We start from the raw sequence: 20,600 nt of genomic DNA on the forward strand, positions 1-20,600 counted from the left end.
GTTAGCCAGGATGGTCTCAATCTCCTGACCTCGTGATCTGTCCGTCTCAGCCTCCCAAAGTGCTGGGATTACAGGCTTGAGCCACCGCGCCTGGCTAGTTGGCACTCTTTATCCAGGTAGCACCACGTGGTTTCCCAATGCATTCCGGTTCAATCAGCACCGTGGTCCTGTGAGGTGGCATCTGACCTACTGATGTCCAGCTTGACTCTGGTTGTGTCCCCAGGGCTGAGGACTCGCCAGGAGGAGGGAGTGAGTCACCCGGGGTTAAATGGAGAAAAGACTTTCCCGGCTCTCAGGCTCAGGGTGGGGGGTGTAGAAGCCCAGTTGTCCCCTGGGCACGTGGCTGCTAAAGGCGGTGGGGTGGGGTGGGGCACGCCGGGCCACGTCATTCATGGAGACTTGTGGGCTCACCCGGCCTGCTCACCTGAACACAGGACTGCAAGAGGGATGACAAAGCCAGGTTTATTGTTCTGGGTTAAACCTGTGGAGGCAGGACCTGGGAAGGGGCATGGGGACAGATGAAGCTGGTGACTGTATCTTCCTGGTCATTGCTGGGTTCTCAGCACCCTTGGCCCCCACTCAAGTTCTAGGTGAAGCCCAGTGCTGGGGGACGGGGTCCTCTTCCTGACAGTGCAGCCTGTGGGATCACTTGTAAGATCCAACATGGAGGTAGGGGGTGGGGTGTTGGCCTGAGCTGGGGCCAGCGTCCTCAGGAAGGTGTCTTGGAGGAGGTGGCGGCAGCTGCCCCGTTCTTCTTGGCCGGGGTCTTCAGCAGTGCCAGCTTCTTGGGCAGGCTGCTGCTGGCTTTCATCACCACGTCATGTTCGATCTTCTTCCGGATCCCGACTTCTAGGTTCTGAGGGACAAGCACAGGGCAGTCAGACTGTGACCTGGGGCTGAGAGAGGGCCTGACCAGTCACCCTCTTCCTGGCTACAGCTCGCAGGCGGTTAGATCAGCAACTATCCCCTCGAACTGCCCCTGACTGTGGGTCTGGTGGCTGGGGTTTAAGTCCTGCATTCTCTGGGGCCTCCACACACACAAAAATCCTCACCTCTGCACCTTGACTTCTAAACCTCTGCTCATGCCCGTTTTATGGATGGGGAAACAGCCTGTTGCAGCCAGGAGGCACTGGTTGCCCAGGTCCCTAAACCAGATAGGATCCAGCGTGCCCACAGCCTCTCGTCCCAGCCTTTAGGTGGGTGTCTCCTCTGCCCCAGGTCATCTCTGCTTTGCAGACAGCAAGCTGAGGATCTGAGGGGTGGGCAAGGGAGCTGGCAAGTAAGGCACAGATGTGGGACAAAACCAGCAGTGTGAACCCCAAACTAGTGGCTCAGTCGCCTTCCCCAGACTGCCCCTGCCCTGCGGCTATGAGTTCCAATGGGCTGGGTGTGGTGGCTGAAGCTTGTAATCCCAGCACTTTTCAAGGCCGAGGCAGGAAGATCACTTGAGCCCAGGAACTCGAGACCAGCCTGGGCAACATAGCGAGACCACATCTGTACCAAAATAAAAAATTAGCACAGTGTGGTGGTGCGTGCCTGTTGTCTCAGTTATTTGGGTGGTTGAGCCCAGGAGGTCCAGGCTTCAGTGAGCTATGATCGTTCCACTACACTGCAGCCTGGGGGACAGCGTGAGACCCTGTCTCAAAGAAAAAAAAAGTTCCGGCTGGGTGCAGTGGCTGTAATTCCAGTACCTTGGGAGGCCGAGGTGGGCGGGTCACCTGAGGTAAGGAGCTTGAGACCAGGCTGGCCAACACGGCGAAACCCAATCTCTACTGAAAACACAAAAACTACCGAGGTGTAGTGGCAGGCGCCTGTAATCCCAGCTACTTGGGAGGCTGAGGCAGGAGAATCGCTTGAACCCGGGAGGAAGAGGTTGCAGTGAGCCCAGACTGCAGCACAGAACTCCAGCCTGGGCATTAAGAGCGAAACTCCATCTCAAAAAAAAAAAAAAAAAATTCCAATGAACACAATCACCAGCATTGGGACAGCTAACCAGGTACCTGGGCGCAGGGGTCATGGAGCCGGAATTCAGTGCGTGTACTGGGACAACATAAGCGTCAGTGGCGTGATATGTTACACCGTTAAAGGATGGTAAGTGCACTTTGACAAAAAGGAAACAGGAGTGAGGAGGAATGGGTACAGGTTACCATCAAGGCAGACCTCTCTGAAGTGAGCTGGAAGAAGGCAGCAGTGTGGATTATTGGGAGAGGAATCCAGGCAGACGAAGAAACTGCCAGTGTAAAAGTTCTGAGGTGGGACAAGGAGCCCAGGAAGGGCTCTGGGAGGGAGGAGACAGGGGCCAGTAAGGCTAGAGGGAGTGGAAGCAGACGAGGGCAGATAATGCAGGGCCTTGGGGCTGAGTGAGGACTGCGCCTTTTTCCTGGGTGAGGTGGAAGCCATGGAGGATTCTGAGCCAAGGAGGGAGGGAGCCGACTCAGGTGCTCATGGGCACTCTCTGGCTTCTGTGAGGACTAGGTGGGATCCAGGAGACAACAGAGAAGGCAGCTGCACTGGTCCAGGTGGAAAATGATGTGGGTGGGACCAGGTAGGGGCCAAGGAGGTGGGAGGCAGGTGGATTTTGGATTGATTCTAAGGGCAAAATATGGGCGAGCCCAGTGGCTCATGCCTGTAATCCCAGCACTTTGGAAGGCCGAGGTGGGCAGATCAAGAGGTCAGGAGTTCGAGACCAGCCTGGCCAACACGGTGAAACCCCACCTATACTAAAAATACAAAATAAATAAACAAATAAATAAATAAAATAAAAATAAATTAGCCGGGCGTGGTGGTGCACGCCTGTAATCCTAGTTACTCGAGAGGCTGAGGCAGGAGAATCGCTTGAACCCAGGAGGCAGAGGTTGCACTAAGCCAAGATCACACCATTGCACTCCAGCCTGGGCGACAGAGCGAGACTCCATCTCAAACAAAACAACAAAACAGAACAAAACAAAACAACTAAGGGCAAAATGGATGGGATGGGACCGGGATGTGAGAGAAAGGAGGGATTCAAAGATGACCTATGGCATTTGGAAGGAAGTGATCACAGGTGGAGGAGGGCAGAATGGGAAGGGAGGATCAGGAACTTGGTTTTGGACATGCTGAGTATGAGGTTCCCCACCCCATGGAGGTAAGCCGGCCGCTGGGTACCCAGTTCTGAGGAAACTGATACTCCGGGGAGACGAACAATTTGCTCAAGATCACTGGGCGGTTTCAAACCAGTTTGAGTACAATTCAAACCCAGGTTTGACTCCCACCAAAACCAGTTTTAAATCTCTTTCCAACTTCTTTACAAGTTCAGCCTTACCCATCTACACATAAATGTTGCATTTAAAAACAACCACAGGGTGGCTCACGCCTGTAATCCCAGCACTTTGGGAGGGAGACGCAGGAGGATGGCTTGAGGCCAGGAGCTCAAGACCAGCCTGAGCAGCATAGTGAAACCTGTCTCCACCAAAAATAACAAAACAAAATTAGCCGCGTATTGGCGCACACCTGCAATCCTACCTACTAGGGAGGCTGAGACGGAAAGATTGCTTGAGTCCAAGAGGTTGAGGCTGCAGTGAGCTATAAATGGGGCCACTGCACTCCAGCCTGTGCAACAATGAGATCCTGACTCAAAAAAAATTACGATAACCAACGCACCTCACACTTCTTTGAGCCCTCTGCTGTTGTTAGAGGTTTACAAAGCTGGGCTTTCAATTCCCTTCCCATGCCACCTCGCTCCCTTCCTGAGTTCCATTAAAGAAAACAGTAACAGGCCGGGCGCGGTGGCTCAAGCCTGTAATCCCAGCACTTTGGGAGGCCGAGACGGGTGGATCACGAGGTCAGGAGATCGAGACTATCTTGGCTAACACGGTGAAACCCCGTCTCTACTAAAAAATACAAAAAACTAGCCGGGCGTGGTGGCGGGCGCCTGTAGTCCCAGCTACTCGGGAGGCTGAGACAGGAGAATGGCGTGAACCCGGGAGGCGGAGCTTGCAGTGAGCTGAAGTGAGCTGAGATCCGGCCACTGCACTCCAGCCCGGGCGGCAGAGCGAGACTCCATCTCAAAAAAAAAAAAGGAAAACAGTAACAGCAAGACGCTGACGTTATTGGAACACTTTTTGCGCCGCAGGTCTTGCTTCTACGAGGCCCTGTTGAAGCGGTAAGTGGTGTTCCTGCACCCTTTGCACAAGGAAGAAAAGGGAGGCTCACAGAGCTGGGAGTCCTCCAGGTCTCATCCCTTGCCCTTTGCCGATCCCTGTGCTCCTTCCCTCGCCGACCTCCAGGTTTCATCCCTCGTCCCCAGCACGTCCCCCAGCCCCTATCCCTCGCCAGCTTCCATCTCTTGCTCCTCTGAGCCCCGGGCTCCATCCTTCGCTCCTAACGCGGCCCCTGGCTCTATCCCTCTCTCCTAGCTCGTCCCCGGGATTCATCCTCTTTCCTCACCGACCCCCGGGCTCCAACCCTCGCCCCTCGCCGTCCTCCGGGCTCCACCCTTCGCCCCTCGCCCCTCGCCGTCCTCCGGGCTCCACCCCTCGCTGCTCGCCGCCCTCCGGGATCCATCTCTCGCCCCGACACACCTTCTTGAGCTTTTGCTGCTGCACGACGCGCGCCTTCTTGGGAGCGATAACACGACCTGGGGAAAGATGCGCTCACGTGAGGCCTGGAAGCCGCGGGTCCACCTCGCCCCCAAGTCCCTGGGCCGCTCCTTACCGCCTTTTCTCGGGCCCCGATTCTTTTCAGAGGCCGCCGCTGCCGTCTTGCTCTTTGCGGGCTTTCGCGCCTGGAACTTGTGCTGCCCCTGCGCCATGATCCGGCACGCGGCGGAAGAGGCGTGGCTGTAAGCAGTAGTAGCCGGAAGGCACGGGGAACCATGGGATACAGCGGGGCGGAAAAACGCAAGAACTCACCGGATACAATGTGGCACAGAGTTAAAGAGACAGTATCCCATGAGAGTAGTGGATCACAGCCGGAGTTTTCAAACATTACCAACAAAAAGGTGACAATGATAAAGCTAACGTTTATTGAGTGCTTATGTGTTTTAGAAAACTTACAACGTTTTATGATCTTTACACATAAAAACTCAGACTAGGTTTAGGGTGCGGCACTCACCTCTGGTGCGGAATTTAAGAAGGTCCAAAAACTTTGGTAATCATAAACAATATTTTCAAGACTTAAAAGATATTTTAATATCCAAAATAATCAAATTGTCAAACTACATCCTGCAGACCGGCAGCATAATTATGTAAATAAAATTAGAGTGGAACCAGGGTATTGAGGTCAAGGCACAAGTGCAGGGTTCCAGCCTCTTCAAAATTTTATTTAGGCCGGGCTCAGTGGCTCACGCTTGTAATCCCGCACTTCGGGAGGCCGCGGTGTGCGGATCACCCGAGGTCAGGAGTTCGAGACCAGCCATGACTAGCATGGTGAACCCCTGTCTCTAATAAAAATACAAAAATTAGCCAGGCATAGTGCCGGACTCTGTAATCCCAGCTACTCGGCAGGCTGAGGCAGAAGAATCGCTTGAACCCAGGAGGTGGAGGTTGCAGTCAGCCGAGATGGCGCCACTATACTCCAGCCTGGGCAACAGAGCGAGGCCCTGTCTCAAAAAAATATTTTTTTTGTTTTGTTCATCATGGATTTTTCTTTTTGTTCCAAGAGATGGGGTCTCACTCTGTTGCCTAGAGTGAAGTGCAGTAGTGCAATCAAAGCACACTGCATCCTTGAACTCCTGGGCTCAAGCCATCCTCCCACCTCTGCCTGAGTAGCTGGGGCTAGAGGTGTGAGCCACCATGCCCAGCTCATTTTTTAAAAAATTTTGTTTGTAGAGACAAGGTCTCACTATGTTACCCAAACTGGTCTCAAACACCTGGGCTTAAGCAATCCTCCCACCTTGGCCTCCCAAAGTGCTGGAATTACAGGCATGAGCCACCAAGCCTGGCCTCATCATGAATTTTTGCATTAATTTTGATTTTTAAAAAATACTGCTATAAGGCCAGGTGCAGTGGCTCATGCCTGTAGTCCCAGCACTTTGGGAGGCTGAGGTGGGGGGGATCATTTGAGGTCAGGAGTTCGAGACCAGCCTGGCCAACATGGTGAAATCATGTCTCTGCTAAAAATAGAAAAATTAGCTGGGCATGGTGGCGCATGCCTGTAATCCCAGCTACTCAGGAGGCTGAGGCAGGAGAATTGCTTGAACTGGGGAGGCACAGGTTGCAATGAGCTGAGATCACACCACTACACTCCAGCCTGGGTGACAGAGTGATACTCTGTCTCAAAAAAAAACAAAAAAAAAAACCAAAAACAAAATATTGCTTTAAAATATTTTTTATCTTGGTTGCTGAGCATTTTTGGTGTCTTCTTAAAATTCTGCCCTGGAGGTGTTACCCTAGCTCCAGCTCTGACCTTAAGAGGGAGGTACTAGTGTTATCCACATTTGTTTTTTATTTTTTAATTAATTCTTTTTTTTTTTTGAGACAGAGTCTCGCTCTGTGGCCCAGGCTGGTGTGCAGTGGCGCGATCTCGGCTCACTGCAAACTCCACCTCCTGGGTTCATGCCATTCTCCTGCCTCAGCCTCCTGAGTAGCTGGGACTACAGGCACTGGCCACCACGCCCGGCTAATATTTTGTATTTTTAGTAAACACGGGGTTTCACCATGTTAGCCAGGATGGTCTTAATGTCCTGACCTCGTGATCCGCCTGCTTCGGCCTCCCAAAGTGATGGGATTACAGGCGTGAGCCACCACGCCCGGCCTGTTATCCACATTTTATAAATGAGGAAACCAAGGCACAGAGAAGCGAAGTGACTTGCCCAGGATCATACAGTGGAAAAGGTGGCAGAGTCAGGATTTGAATCTGGGCAGCCTGGCTTTAGATGCAGGGCTCTAGATGGAAGGCCCTGTCTGAGCTTCCTGAACTAGGAACAAGTGTGGTCAGGGGCAAGAAGGTCAGCTTTTGGGTAGCCGTTCAAGAAATGTATTAAAAAACCTAGAGAGGCAGGCTAGGGAGAACTGTGTTGATTACATCTGGGGTCCATCTAGGGTTCCATTCCTGGAAGAGATGGTGGTGGTTAGGGCTGCCCGGAGCTCCTCAGGGGCAAAGACTCCCAGTTCTGTGATGATGCCGCCAGTGATGAGGTCATGGGGGGTGACATCGAAGGCAGGATTCCAAACTCCAATCCCTGCAGGGGAGAGAGGGGAGCCCAGGAGGCAGTAATTTGCTTCTGTGAGAGTTCTCAGGTTGTGGTCACCTGTTTCTATCACAGTGGTTCTTGGTATTGGGGAGTCCTTGAAAACCTAAGGATTCTCACCCCAAAAGTACATGCAGGCACGGACATTGTACCCAATAGTAAGTTTAGACTCACCACCGCTCCTAGACTGTCACTGCCTAAGAAGAATTCACAGTCCTATACACATCTATCCCACTTATTTTTTTATTTTTTGTGAGATGTAGTTTTCGCTCTTGTTGCCCAGGCTGGAGTGCAGTGGTGCAATCTCGGCTCACCGCAACCTCCACCTTCTGGGTGCAAGCAATTCTCCTGCCTCATTCTCTCGAGTAGCTGGGATTACACGCATGCACCACCATGCCCGGCCACTATTTTTAGTAGAGATGAGGTTTTTCCATGTTGGTCAGGCTGGTTTCAAATTCTCGACCTCAGGTGATCTGCCTGCCTCGGCCTCTCAAAGTGCTGGGATTATAGGCGTGAGCCACCGTGCCTGGCCTATCCCACTATTTTTTTAGTTTTATTTTTAATTATTATTATTATTTTTTGAGACAGAGTCTCATTCTGTCACCCAGGCTGGAGTACAGTGGTGTGATCTCGCCTTAGTGTAACCTCTGCCTCCTGGGTTCAAGCGATTCTCCTGCTGCAGCCTCCTGAGCAGCTGGGACCACAGACAGCTGAGCCATGGTGCACCATCATGCCTGGCTGTTTTTTTGTTTTTTGTTTTTTTTTTGAGACGGAATCTCGCTCTGTCGCCCAGGCTGGAGTGCAGCGGCTGGATCTCAGCTCACTGCCAGCTCCGCCTCCTGGGTTTACGCCATTCTCCTGCCTCAGCCTCTCGAGTAGCTGGGACTACAGGCGCCCACCACCTCGCCCGTCTAGTTTTTTGTATTTTTTTCTTTTTTTAGTAGAGACAGGGTTTCACCGTGTTAGCCAGGATGGTCTCGATCTCCTGACCTCGTGATCCGCCCGTCTCAGCCTCCCAAAGTGCTGGGATTACAGGCTTGAGCCACCGTGTCTGGCCTTTTTTTGTTTTTTTGAGATGGAGTTTTGCTGTTGTCACCTAGACTGGAGTGCAGTGACATGATCTCAACTGTGTCTCCCAGGTTCAAGATATTCTCCTGCCTCAGCCTTCCAGGTGGGATTACAGGTTCTTGCCATCTCGTCCAGCTAATTTATTTTGTATTTTTAGTAGAGACGGGGTTTCACCACATTGGCCAGGCTGGTCTCGAACCCCGGACCTCAGGTTATCTGCCCACCTCAGCCTCCCAAAGTGTTGGGATTACAGGCGTGAGCCACTGTGCTCGGCCTTTTTTTTTTTTTTTTTTTGGGAGACAGAGTCTTCCTCTGTCGCCCAGGCTGGAGTGCAGTGGCGCAATCTCGGCTCACTACAAGCTCTGCCTCCCAGGGTCATGCATTCTCCTGCCTCCCGAGTAGCGGGGACTACAGGCGCCCGCCATAACGCCCAGCTAGTTTTTTGTATTTTTAGTAGAGACGGGGTTTCACCGTGTTTGCCAGGATGGTCTCGGTCTCCTGACCTTGTGATCTGCCCGCCTTGGCCTCCCAAAGTTCTGGGATTACAGGCATGAGCCACCGCATTCGGCAATTTTTCTACGTTTTTAGTAGAGACATGGTGTTGCTCTGTTGGCTAGGCTGTTCTGGAACGCTGACCTCAAGTGATCCGCCGGCCTCTGCCTCCCAAAGTGTTGGGATTATAGGCGTAAGACACTGCATCCGGGTGCATGGACTAATATTTAAAGGGCCAGTCATTGATCTAAATGTCCTGTGGGTTAATTCACTGATGGCCGTTGGGTTTATGCAGCAGGTTCTAGCCAAAGCCCATTTTACAGATAGGATCAGTGAGGATCTCAGGGAATTAGAGAATTTAGGGAACTTGCTAATGGTTGCACAGCCAGGAAGTATAGGCAGCTAAGAAAAGTCTTGCAGCAAGGCATGGTAGCTCACGCCTGTAATCTCAGTGCTTTGGGAGGCTGAGGCAGGAGGATCGCTTGAGGTCAGGAGTTCGAGACCAGCCTGGGGAACACAGCGAGACCCTATCTCTATGAAAATAAACAAATAAAAATAAAAATAAGTCTAGAAATATCTTGTTTTTTCTTTTCTTTGTTTTTTTTTGAGACAGAGTCTCACTCTGTTGCCCAGGCTGGAGTGCAGTGGAGCAATCTCAGCTCACCACAACCTCCGCCTCTCAGGTTCAAGTGAGTCTCCTGTGTCAGCCTCCTGAGTAGCTGGGATCACAGGCGGATGCCACCATGCCCAGCTAATTTTTGTGTTTTTAGTAGAGACAGGGTTTCACTATGTTGACCAGGCTGGTCTCGAACTCCTGACCTTGCGATCTCCCTGCCTCGGCCTCCCAAAGTGCTGGGATTACAGGTGTGAGCCACCTCGCCTGGCCGTCTTGGTTTTTCTTTACCAACACGTGGCCAGGCAGATATTCTTATTTCCTCTTAAGAAAACCTAAGTGGGCCGGGCGCGGTGGCTCAAGCCTGTAATCCCAGCACTTTGGGAGGCCGAGACGGGCGGATCACGAGGTCAGGAGATCGAGACCATCCTAGCTAACAATGTGAAACCCCGTCTCTACTAAAAAATACAAAAAACTAGCCAGGCGAGGTGGCGGGCGCCTGTAGTCCCAGCTAGTCGGGAGGCTGAGGCAGGAGAATGGCGTAAACCCGGGAGGCGGAGCTTGCAGTGAGCTGAGATCCAGCCACTGCACTCCAGCCCGGGCGACAGAGCGAGACTCCGTCTCAAAAAAAAAAAAAAAAAAAAAAAAAAAACCTAAGTGGAGAATAGCAAGACAATTGTTCAAGACCATTCATATAACCGGTTAGTTGTAAATTCTGATGTTGGATCTGACCTCCAGGATGCACCTGTTAGAAGAAGCGGCTTGGGCCAGGCATGGTGGCTCACACCTGTAGTCCTAGCGCTTTGGGAGGCAGAAGCAGACTGATTGCTTGAGGTCAGTAGTTTATAACTAGCCTGGTCAACATGTTGAAACCCAATCTCTACTAAAAATACGAAAATTAACCAGGTGTGGTAGCGCCCACCTGTAGTCCCAGCTACTCAGGAGGCTGAGGCAGGAGAATTGCTTGAACCCAGGAGGTGGAGGTTGCAGTGAGCTGAGATCACACCACTGCACTCTAGCCTGAGGGACAGAGCAAGACTCCATCTCAAAAAGAAAAGAAGAAGAAAAAGTGGCTTGTAGGAGCTGTGTATGTTCCAGAAGGATGACAAGGCCCTGCATATCACCTGCCTCCATGAAGTGCCCAGAAGCTGGGGTGTCGCCTGAGGGGGTGGCTTACCGGGTGCCGCAATCCGGACCCCATTAACATCAGTCAGCTCCTGGGCTGGTCGCTCTTCAATAATGATCTCCTTGCCGGTCTCCAGACGGAGGTCACATGAGGAGCTGGGGGCAGCCACGTAGAAGGGAATGCCGTGGTGCTTGGCAACAATGGCCAGCTGGTAGGTGCCCACCTTGTTGGCTGTGTCACCATTGGCAACCACGCGGTCAGCTCCCACGACCACGGCTGGGGAGGGGGTGCATGAGAAGTTGGGGGTCATTACCTGGCCCCATGCCCCAGAGCCCTGCCCCCAGGGCTTATCCCCCAGGACTTTCTGTCTGCTTACCTGACACGCCCCTATGGGCCATGGCAGCAGCCACCATGCTGTCGGCGATAAGGGTGGCGGGGATCTGCTCATAGACCAGCTCAAAGGCCGTCAGCCGGGCTCCCTGGTTATAGGGCCGGGTCTCCGTGCAGAAGGCGTGCTCCAGGCGGCCCAGGCTGTGCAGTGAGCGGATCACACCTGTGGGGGCCCCCGCACACCAGGAGAAGGCCCCGGGGAGGGGCAAACAGACAAGGTGGTCCATTGGTTAGGGGTGCAGGCTCCTAGACTGGGCGTGGATTGTCCAAGGCTTACCGAGCACAGTCCTACCCAGGGGCCTTCGCAGTGGCAGTTCTCTCTGCCTGGTACGCTCTTCCCAATGCTCGCATACTTCTGTTTCACGTCTGTTTAAAGGACACCTTCTCGGTGAAGCCTTCTCTGATCTCTCAGTTTTGCATAGCAATCCCCACACTTCCAGTGTCCTGCTCTCTGTCCTTAGCATTTATCACCTTTTTTTTTTTTTTTTGAGATGGAGTCTCGCTTTGTCACCCGGGCTGGAGTGCAGTGGCACAATCTCGGCTCACTGCAAGCTCTGCCTCCCGGGTTCACGCCATTCTCCTGCCTCAGCCTCCCGAGTAGCTGGGACTACAGGCGCCCGCCACCACGCCGAGCTAATTTTTTGCATTTTTAGTAGAGACAGGGTTTCACCATGTTAGCCAGGATGGTCTTGATCTCCTGACCTCGTGATCCACCCGCCTCGGCCTCCCAAAGTGCTGGGATTACAGGCGTGAGCCACCACACCCGGCCCCAGCATTTATCACCTTCTGACACCTCATGTGTACAGGCAGTCCCCCTTTTCTGTGGGTTCTCCATCCATGGACTCAACCACGTGGATTGAAAATATTTGAAAAGAATCGCTGGAACCCAGGAAGCAGAGGTTACAGTGAGCCGAGGTCGTGCCACGGCACTCCAGCCTGGGTGACAGAGCAAGACTCTGTCTCCAAAATCAATCAATAAATAAAAAGCAATCCTCCCATCTCAGCCCCCTCCCGAATAGCTGGGACCACAGGTGCATACCACTACACCCAGCTAATTTTAGTATTTTTTGTAGAGATGGGGTTTTGCCATGATGCCCAGGCTAGTTTTGAACCCCTGAGCTCAAGTGACCTGCCTGCCTTGGCCTCCCAAAGTGTTGGCATTACAGGCTTAAAAATAGAGACGGCGTCTTGCTATGTTGCCAAGGCTGGTCTAGAACTTCTGAGTTCAAGCAATCCTCCCACCCCAGCCTCCTGATTACAGGCCTGCACCACCACTACACCTAGCCAATAACAACAATATACATAATATTTACATGGTACTAGCTATGGTATGCAATCTAGAGATGTTTTATTTATTTATTTATTTATTTATTTATTTATTTATTTATTTATTTTTTGAGACGGAGTCTCGCTCTGTCGCCCAGGCTGGAGTGCAGTGGCCGGATCTCAGCTCACTGCAAGCTCCGCCTCCCGGGTTTACGCCATTCTCTCGCCTCAGCCTCCCGAGTAGCTGGGACTACAGGCGCCCGCCATCTCACCCGGCTAATTTTTTGTATATTTTAGTAGAGACGGGGTTTCACCGTGTTAGCCAGGATGGTCTCGATCTCCTGACCTTGTGATCCGCCCGTCTCGGCCTCCCAAAGTGCTGGGATTACAGGCTTGAGCCACCGCGCCCGGCCGAGATGTTTTAAAATATAGGGGTGGGCTGGGCGTGGTGACTCATGCCTGTAATCCCAGCACTTTGGGAGGCCGAGGCTGGCAGATTACCTAAAGTCAGAAGTTCAAGAACAGCCTGGCCAACATGGTGAAACCCTGTCCCTACTAAAAATATAAAAATTAGCTGGGTGTAGTGGCTCACGCCTGTAATCCCAGACACTCAGGAGGCTGAGGCATGAGAATCTCTTGAACCTGGGAGGTGGAGGTTGTAGTGAGCTGAGATCATGCCACTGCATCAGCCTGGGTGACAGAGCAAGACTATCTAAAAAAAAAAAAAACAAAAAACAAACAAACAAAAAATATATATATGGATGGGCCGGGCGCGGTGGCTCAAGCCTGTAATCCTAATACTTTGGGAGACTGAGACGGGCGGATCACGAGGTCAGGAGATCGAAATCATCCTGGCTAACATGGTGAAACCCCGTCTCTACTAAAAATACAAAAAAACTAGCCGGGCGAGGTGGCCGGCGCCTGTAGTCCCAGCTACTCGGGAGGCTGAGGCAGGAGAATGGCGTGAACCCGGGAGGCGGAGCTTGCAGTGAGCCGAGATCACGCCACTGCACTCCAGCCTGGGGGCAGAGCGAGACTCTGTCTCAAAAAAAAAAAAAAAAATATATATATATATATATATGGATGTGCATAGGTTATGCAAATATGATGGCATTTTATATTATGGACTCGAGCATCCATGGATTTTGGTATCTGTGGGAGGTCCTGGAACCAGTCCCCCACGGATATTGAAGGACGACTGTATTTATCTTGCCTGTTGACTGTTCCTGCTGCTTGCCTGGGACCCCTGAAAGCAGAGGTTTTGTCTGTTTTGTTCACTGCTGCGTCCCCAGCAAATGGAAGTGTCTGAGCACAGCAGGTGCTTACTAAATGCTGTGTGAGTGAATGAATCAAAGGCAGAGGTCTTGCCATCAAGCCCTCAGTTCCCAGGGATGAAGGTGGGACTCAGGCAGGTAGGGAAATTTCCTGGGAGATTTAGGGTCAAGTGGAATCTGCTGCCTTGGCCCCCTACAGCCCACTCCCCCTGTCTCCTGGTCACAGTTACCTGATCTTTCTCTGCTCACTCCCTTCTCCCCAGTTCCTCTTGGAGTCCACATCCTGCCCCGGCTCTAGGCATATGGCTCAGGCAGCGCCCATCGAATGACTGCTCTGGGATGGGCAGTTGGCCCTAGTGGACCCCTTGAGATACAAGGAGACTTTTCTAGTACAGGAGGCTCTTTTCCTTCTGATTTGAACCCTAACAGCCCCCTGCCAGCCCATGGAACCTGAAGATGAAAGAGGGCAGAGCTGAAGAACAGAGATAGATAGGTCCTGATGCTACTGGTTGAGCCCCTTGATCTAGCCATACCTGAAGCCAACCATACAAGTGTTTCTGTACTAGAACTAATACCTTCACATTTTTTTGTGGAGAAAGTGGTTGGGGTTTGGGATTCTTCCTCTTGTATCCAAAAAAGGTCCTAGAAGGCCCTCCCCTACCCCCTTAGGAGGCCCTCTCACCTAGGGCTGTACCATAGCCAGCAGTGGCCAGAGCACCGGTGTTACAGTGGGTCAGCACAGTCACCTTGCCACCGCTGGGGGCCACCCGCTCCAGGAGGTGGCGGGCTCCCAGGTCCCCAATGCTTCGGTTGTCTCTGAGGTCTTTCTCCAGCATGTCCTCGGCGCAGCGGATCACTCTGGGGCCGACAAGGAGTTTTCAGCACCAGCCACCAGGCCCCGGGGCCCAGGCCAACCCCTTCTCTCTGCCCAGCGCTGCTGTCCTGGAGCCCTCCTGCTCAAAGCCTCTCATTGCTGTGGGGCCTGGACCCTTCCGCCACGGCCACTGAAGTGTCAGTCCATTCATCCAAACACGTTTACCGAGCAGTTCCAGTGTGACTCAGCAGTAAACACGACAAAAAAAATCTCTGCCCCTATGGAGTTGACACTGGGGTGAGGGAACCAGTTGATGAGTAATAAAATGAAGGAAAAGACGGTGGAATTACGCAACAGAGAGAGGTGGGTGAGCTGGATCATATAGGATGGTGGAGGAGGGCGCTATGGATACCTGGCCTGCACCAATGGCACGTGCAAAGGCTGTAAGGCAGGATTGAGCTTGGTGGGGTAAAGTGACATTGCAGGGAGGGGCTGGAGCAGAAGGGAAGTGGGGGGAAAAAGATGGCAGGAAGGGGATCAGCACAGGAAAAAAAGTTCCTCAAAAGCAGAAACCAAGAGGACAAGGTGACACCAAAAAGGGCCTCCAAGGGCGGATAACGGGTTGGGTGTATTCAGGGGAGGCACGATTAAGGAGTTGGGTTTCCGGGCCAGGCTGACCAGGCTAGACTCCGGGCTCCATCTTTGGGGCAATGGACAAGGGACTTAAGGGCGCCGTGCCTCAGTTTCCCCATCTGTATAATGGGTCACTGTACTTAAAAAGAGTCAATATGACATCTGCTCAGCACAGTGCCTAGTACCAGATCCCCGTACCTCTCCCGGACCGCCTCCTCCGTAGCGCCCTCCCGCTCGGCCTCCCGGGCTGCAGCGTCAGCCAGGTCGCGGGCGGCGCGGGCCATGTTGACAGCGGTGGGCCGGGCGGTGACGAGGAAGCTCAGCTTGTCGCGCACGAAGGCCACGAGTGCGGCGAGTCCTGGACCCCCGGCGCCCGCCTGCAGCTCCACGGCGAGACTGAGACAGCCCACCAGGGCTATGGCCGGGGCGCCCCGCACCTGCGGGGAGGGATTCGGGGGTCGGAGGCTGCAGGCGCGGGCCATTCCCACCGCCAGCCCCGCCGCCCCGCCGTCCCGCCGCACCTTCATGGCGCGGATGGCTTCCCAGGCCTGGCGCACCGAGCCCACCGCCTCGTAGCGGCTCTGCTGGGGCAGCAGCAGCTGGTCTAGGATCTGCAGGGAGCCCCGCGAGTAGCGGATCGCCTCCAGGGTCATGGTGCAGCAACCATGCCCAGCACAACCCACGGGGAGTGGGAGTTCTGCGCGCACTTGAGGGGGCGGGGCCGTGGGCGGAGCCTCCCCCGGAAAAACGGAAATGCGCATGCGCATCCAACCCGACCGCCCCCACCCCCCCCCCACCCCACAGGTTCCCAGGACTCGCCGTCCACGTGGCCGAACCCACTGCATGTCTCCCGCCAAACCCGGACGGAGTGAGCCGCCTCCTCGGAACCACAAAAGTGGCAGCATTTATGGGACGCCTACTGTATACCAGGCCCTGTGTTTAGCATCCTGCAGTCTAGAGTTAGGGGTGTATCCCCTGTGGCAAGGTAACATCAAGTGTTCAAACGAAATAATTTGTTAAATGATCTTCCTTCTTCAAGGTTGAGGGGGAGGCAGTGGGGGGTCGTGTGCCCCTTGATGGATGCACGGCTGTTTCTGGGCCATTTTCTGCTCGGTTTCATTCAAAAGTAACATGCAGGATGGGCGCTGAGGCTCATGCCTGGAATCCCAGCACTTTGGGAGGCTGAGTGGGGCAGATCACTTGAGGTCAGGAGTTCGAAACCAGCCTGGCCATCATGGTGAAACGCCATCTCTACTAAAAATACAAAAAATTAGCCAGGCGTGGTGGCGGGCACCCATAGTCCCAGCTACTTGGGAGGCTGAGGCCGAAGAATCACTTGAACCCAGGAGGCAGAGGTTGCAGTGAGCTGAGATTGTGCCACTGCACTCCAGCCTGGGTGACAGAGCGAGACTCAGTCTCAAAAACAAAACAAACAAACAAAAACCCCAAAAGCAACACGCATGGGAGGCTTTTCCATGGGCTACCCCCGGGCTGGGGATAATAAAAAGCTCACACCTGTGTGCTCCAGCCCCCCCCCCCGCTGCATGTGGCACAGATCCTGGGTACCCCGTGCACCTTGTCCCTGGCCTTGTGTGTGTGGTTCCTGGCCCCCTTTTCACCCTTCACACTTGGCCCATGCCACCTCCTCCAGGAAGTCTGTCCTGATTCCTGGCCAACCTGAACCACCACCTTGAGACTCTTGCCACTCTGGGAAGGGACCACGTCCATGGTCACAGCTATGACCCTATACCAGAATTTGCTGATGAGAGGCCTGTCAACCTTGGTCAACTTGGGGCTTGTGGGGGGAAGCCCCAGGGCCCAGCTAACAACCCAAGACAGGGAAGAGGAGACAGGTCTTTAATGTACGGAGTCTCACAAGGCACAAACACCCTCACCAAGACCAAATAAATAACTTCACAGTTGCAGGAAGGCGAGGTCTGGGGAGGGTGTGGCATCTGAGCTCTCCCAGGGCTGGTGGGCGAGCGGCGGTCTGCAGTCTGTGAGGGGCCTCCTGGGTGTGTCCGGGCCACTGGAGCGGGGCCAGTCCTCAGGATGGGGACTGCTCACTCACTCTCCGAGTCAGAGTAGTCCGCCACGAGGGAGGAGCCGAGGCTGCAGGGGTGCCGCGTGTCTGCGGGGTCAGCTGCCTCCTGGGAGGACCCTGCTAGCGACAGGGGCTTCTCCTGATGGCTCCCTTCCTGCCCCCTCGGCCTGCTGCACTTGGGGGTCTCAGCTGTTTCTGGAGGACAGTCTCTGGGGGCCGTGGTCCGGTCCTGGGCAGCCTCCTCTGGTACCCGCGGTTCCCCAGACTTGCGGGTGTCAGCCGCATACTGGGGGCTCTCCGGGACATCCCGAGACCTCCGCCGCACGATGCCCAGGTCCCCCACGGTGATGGGGGAGGTGGCAAGCGCGGTTCTGCGGCTCTGGGCCAGCTTCTTCAGGACGCTGCTGACCTTGCTGCTGGAGGCGGATCCGGGGGCGGAGGGGAACCAGGAGCGGCTGATGATCTCGGTTCGCTTCAGTTTCTGCTTGTCCTCGTAGGCTGGAGGAGAGGAGAGGACATTTCAGGGGTGGCAGAGGAGGGGGTCCAGAACTGCCCTACAGTAGACTAGAGTCCACTCAAGGCTGAGGACCCCCCCATCTCCAAGCAACTCTGAGCCTCCCTGACCCCTTTTCCCCCTGGCTTTTTACGCACAGTCCAGGGTGTGGAACTTCAGCAGGGCCGCCAGCCTGCGGTCATCTTCCGTCTCGGGCACCAGTGGGATGGTCAGGCTCGCCTTGGCCTGCAAGGCCTGATCTTTCTCCTCCTCCTCCTGGATGGCTTTTTTCTTTTCCTGTGTCGAGGGTCAAGAACACCAGAGACGGGGGGTGTGTGTCAAAGCCCTGTCTCTTCTGTGTGCTAGGGGCACTGCTCCAACTCTCGGGGTCTCAATTTACTCTTCTTTTTTGAGAAAGTCTCATTCTGTCACCCAGGCTGGAGCGCAGTGGCACAATCATAGCTCACTGCAGCCTCCAACTCCTGGGCTCAAGCGATTCTCTCATCTCAGCCTCCCAAGTATCCAGTACTACAGGTGTGCACCACCACGCCCAGCTACTTAAAAAATGTATTTTTGGGCCGGGCGCGGTGGCTCAAGCCTGTAATCCCAGCACTTTGGGAGGCCGAGACGGGTGGATCACGAGGTCAGGAGATCGAGACCATCCTGGTCTACACAGTGAAACCCCGTCTCTACTAAAAAATACAAAAAACTAGCCGGGCGAGATGGCGGGCGCCTGTAGTCCCAGCTACTGGGGAGGCTGAGGCAGGAGAATGGCGTAAACCCGGGAGGCGGAGTTTGCAGTGAGCCGAGATTGCGCCACTGCACTCCAGCTTGGGCGACAGAGCGAGACTCCGTCTCAAAAAAAAAAAAAAAAAAAAAAAATGTATTTTTGTAGAGGCTGGGCCTGGTAGCTCATGTCTGTAATCCCAGCACTTTGGGAGGCCAAGGCAGGTGGATCCCTTGAGGCCAGTAGTTTGAGACCAGCCTGGACGTCATGGCGAAACCCTGTCCCTATTAAAAATACAAAAATTAGCCAGGCGTGGTGGCATGTGCCTGTGGTCCCAGCTACTCAGGAGGCTGAGGCATGAGAATCACTTCAGTCTGGGAGGTGGAGGTTGCGTGGGCTGAGATCGTGTCACTGCACTCCAGCCTGGGCGCAAGAGGGAGACAGTCTCAAAAAACAATAAAAATTTTTTTTTGTAGAGATGGGGTCTCACTATGTTGCCCAGGCTGGTCTCCAACTCATGGCCTCAAACAATCCTCCCACCTGAGCCTCCCAAAACACTGGGATAACAGGTGTGAGCCACCACGTACAGCCTCATCCCACAAATATTTCTGGGATACCCACCTTGTGCTAGGCTTTGTTCTAGACATTGGGGATGCAGCAGCAGGCAGGGAAAAACCCTTGCCCTCGTGGAGCTGGCCTCTAGTGGTGAGACAGTGATAAGGAGAAAAAAAAAAAGCAGGATAGGTGGGTAGGGGATGGGCTGGGAGGTTCCATTTAAAATGTGGTGGCCAGGTCGGGTGCAGTGGCTCACGCCTGTAACCCCAGCACTTTGGGAGGTTGAGGCGAGTGGATCACACGAGGCCAGGAGTTCGAGACCAGCCTGGCCAACATGGTGAAACTCAGTCTCTACTAAAAATACAAATATTAGCCAGGCATGGTGGTGGGCACCTGTAATCCCAGCTACTTGGGAGGCTGAGGCAGGAGAATTGCTTGAACCCAGGGTGGAGGCTGCAGTGAGCCGGGATCATGCCACTGCACTCCAGCATGGGTGACAGAGCGAGACTCAGTCTAAGCAAAAACAAAAATTCCAACATTAGCCAGGTGTGATGGCTCATGCCTATGGGTCCCAGCTACTTGGGAGCCTTAGTGGGGAGGATTGCTTGAACCTGAGAAGTTGAGGCTGCGGTGAGACATGATTGCCACTGCACTCCAGCCTGGGCAATGGCGAGACCCAGTCACACACACACACACAAAAGAAATTAAAAAAAAAAAAAAAGGAAGCAACCAGGTAGGCATCTCCCATGGCATGGTGAGGTAGGGGTGAGCTATGGTCTGAATGTCTGTGTCCCCCAAATTTTGATGTTGAAGCTTAATACGCAACATGACAGTGTTAAAAGATGTGAGGCATTTGGGGAGGTAATTAAGTCAGGAGGGCTGTGTCCTCACCAATGAGACTATTGGATTTATAAAAGGAGGTCCGAGGGAGCTTGTTTGTCTCTTCTGCCACATGAGGACACAGCTAGAAGCCACCGCCTATGAGAAATGGGCCCTCACCAGACACTGGATCTGCCAGCGCCTTGATCCTGGACTTCACAGGCTCCAGAACCATGAGCAATAAAATTCTATTATTTATTTTGGCTGGTCTCAGTGGCTCACGCCTGTAATCCCAGCACTTTGGCAGGCCACGGTGGATCACTTGAGGTTGGGAGTTCGAGACCAGCCTGGCCAACATGGTAAAATCCCATCTCTACTAAAAATACACAAATTGGCTAGGTGCGGTGGCTCACGCCTGTAATCCCAGCATTTTGGGAGGCCGAGGTGGGCAGATCACCTGAGGTTGGGAGTTTGAGACCTGCCTGACCAACATGGAGAAACCCCATCTCTACTAAAAATACTAGCCGGGCGTGATGGCACATGCCTATAATCCCAGCTACTCAGGAGGCTGAGGCAGGAGAATCACCTGAACCCGGGAGGCGGAGGTTGCGGTGAGCCGAGATCACGTCATTGCACTCCAGCCTGGACAGTAAGAGCGACACTGGGTCTCAAAAAAAAAAAAAAAAAAAAAAAAGAGGCCCGGCGTGGCGACTCACGCCTGTAATCTCTGCACTTTGGGAGGCCGAGGCGGATGAATCAAAAGGTCAGGAAATCGAGACCATAGTGAAACCATCTCTACTAATAATACAAAAAATTAGCCGGGCGTGGTGGCGGGCGTCTGTAGTCCCAGCTACTCAGGAGGCTGAGGCAGGAGAATGGCGTGAACCCGGGAGGAGGAGTTCGCAGTGAGCCGAGATCGTGCCACTGCACTCCAGCCTGGGTGACAGAGCGAGACTCCGTCTCAAACAAACAAAAAAGACAGGGCATGATCACCATGTAGCAGACTGGGAAACTGAGGCTCAGAGGGTCCAGTGGCCTGCTCACAGCTAAGATGTGGTGCAGGGAGGGCTGGACCTGGGCCTTGGTCCACCAAGCATCCTCTCTGACCCTGGGCTAGA

At 53.7% G+C, this 20,600-nt stretch overlaps 3 protein-coding genes across 11 annotated transcripts in view; all 3 read right to left on the minus strand.

Annotated features, from left to right (window-relative positions):
* Positions 1 to 445: 445 nt before the first annotated feature.
* Positions 446 to 5,091, minus strand: CUNH19orf53 (chromosome unknown C19orf53 homolog). Its single transcript, XM_033199871.1, has 3 exons — positions 4,693 to 5,091; positions 4,560 to 4,615; positions 446 to 856 (listed from the first exon to the last, which is right to left on the minus strand). Exons 1-3 carry the CDS (start codon positions 4,787 to 4,789, stop codon positions 710 to 712), a joined length of 300 nt encoding a protein of 99 aa, XP_033055762.1. The 5' UTR covers positions 4,790 to 5,091; the 3' UTR covers positions 446 to 709.
* On the minus strand, positions 4,980 to 15,563 carry MRI1 (methylthioribose-1-phosphate isomerase 1). Of its 2 annotated transcripts, none has more exons than XM_033199870.1 (6): positions 15,366 to 15,563; positions 15,043 to 15,281; positions 11,135 to 11,223; positions 10,844 to 11,020; positions 10,519 to 10,743; positions 4,980 to 7,159 (listed from the first exon to the last, which is right to left on the minus strand). In XM_033199870.1, exons 1-6 carry the CDS (start codon positions 15,495 to 15,497, stop codon positions 6,999 to 7,001), a joined length of 1,023 nt encoding a protein of 340 aa, XP_033055761.1. In that variant the 5' UTR covers positions 15,498 to 15,563; the 3' UTR covers positions 4,980 to 6,998. The 2 variants fall into 2 exon arrangements, with proteins under 2 accessions (XP_033055761.1, XP_033055760.1); XM_033199869.1 differs by lacking the exon at positions 11,135 to 11,223 and adding an exon at positions 14,080 to 14,255.
* A 1,121-nt stretch (positions 15,564 to 16,684) lies between these two features.
* CCDC130 (coiled-coil domain containing 130) overlaps positions 16,685 to 20,600 on the minus strand; it is a 33,105-nt gene continuing 29,189 nt past the window's right edge. For all 8 annotated transcript variants that reach the window (XM_033199873.1, XM_033199875.1, XM_033199877.1 and 5 more), the window contains 2 exons: positions 17,540 to 17,678; positions 16,685 to 17,386 (listed from right to left, as the gene is read on the minus strand). In XM_033199873.1, coding sequence (XP_033055764.1) covers positions 16,908 to 17,386; positions 17,540 to 17,678 — 618 coding nt within the window. In that variant the 3' untranslated portion in view covers positions 16,685 to 16,907. The remainder of the gene's footprint in view (positions 17,387 to 17,539; positions 17,679 to 20,600) is intronic.

Source organism: Trachypithecus francoisi, unplaced genomic scaffold (assembly GCF_009764315.1).
Source record: "Trachypithecus francoisi isolate TF-2019V2 unplaced genomic scaffold, Tfra_2.0 Lachesis_group5, whole genome shotgun sequence".
In the NCBI taxonomy this organism is placed as follows: domain Eukaryota; kingdom Metazoa; phylum Chordata; class Mammalia; order Primates; family Cercopithecidae; genus Trachypithecus; species Trachypithecus francoisi.

Excerpts from the sequence above, each read along its gene's own strand:
- MRI1 (XM_033199869.1), bottom strand. The coding sequence starts at position 15,497 with ATGACCCTGGAGGCGATCCGCTACTCGCGGGGCTCCCTGCAGATCCTA. Across the intron at positions 10,744-10,843 it reads GGCCCATAGGGGCGTGTCAG|CCGTGGTCGTGGGAGCTGAC; the intron begins GTAAGCAGACAG and ends CCCCCTCCCCAG. Across the intron at positions 7,160-10,518 it reads GGTCCGGATTGCGGCACCCG|GGATTGGAGTTTGGAATCCT; the intron begins GTAAGCCACCCC and ends TCTCCCCTGCAG.
- CUNH19orf53 (XM_033199871.1), bottom strand. The coding sequence starts at position 4,789 with ATGGCGCAGGGGCAGCACAAGTTCCAGGCGCGAAAGCCCGCAAAGAGC. Across the intron at positions 4,616-4,692 it reads TCGGGGCCCGAGAAAAGGCG|GTCGTGTTATCGCTCCCAAG; the intron begins GTAAGGAGCGGC and ends ATCTTTCCCCAG. Across the intron at positions 857-4,559 it reads AGCAGCAAAAGCTCAAGAAG|AACCTAGAAGTCGGGATCCG; the intron begins GTGTGTCGGGGC and ends CTTGTCCCTCAG.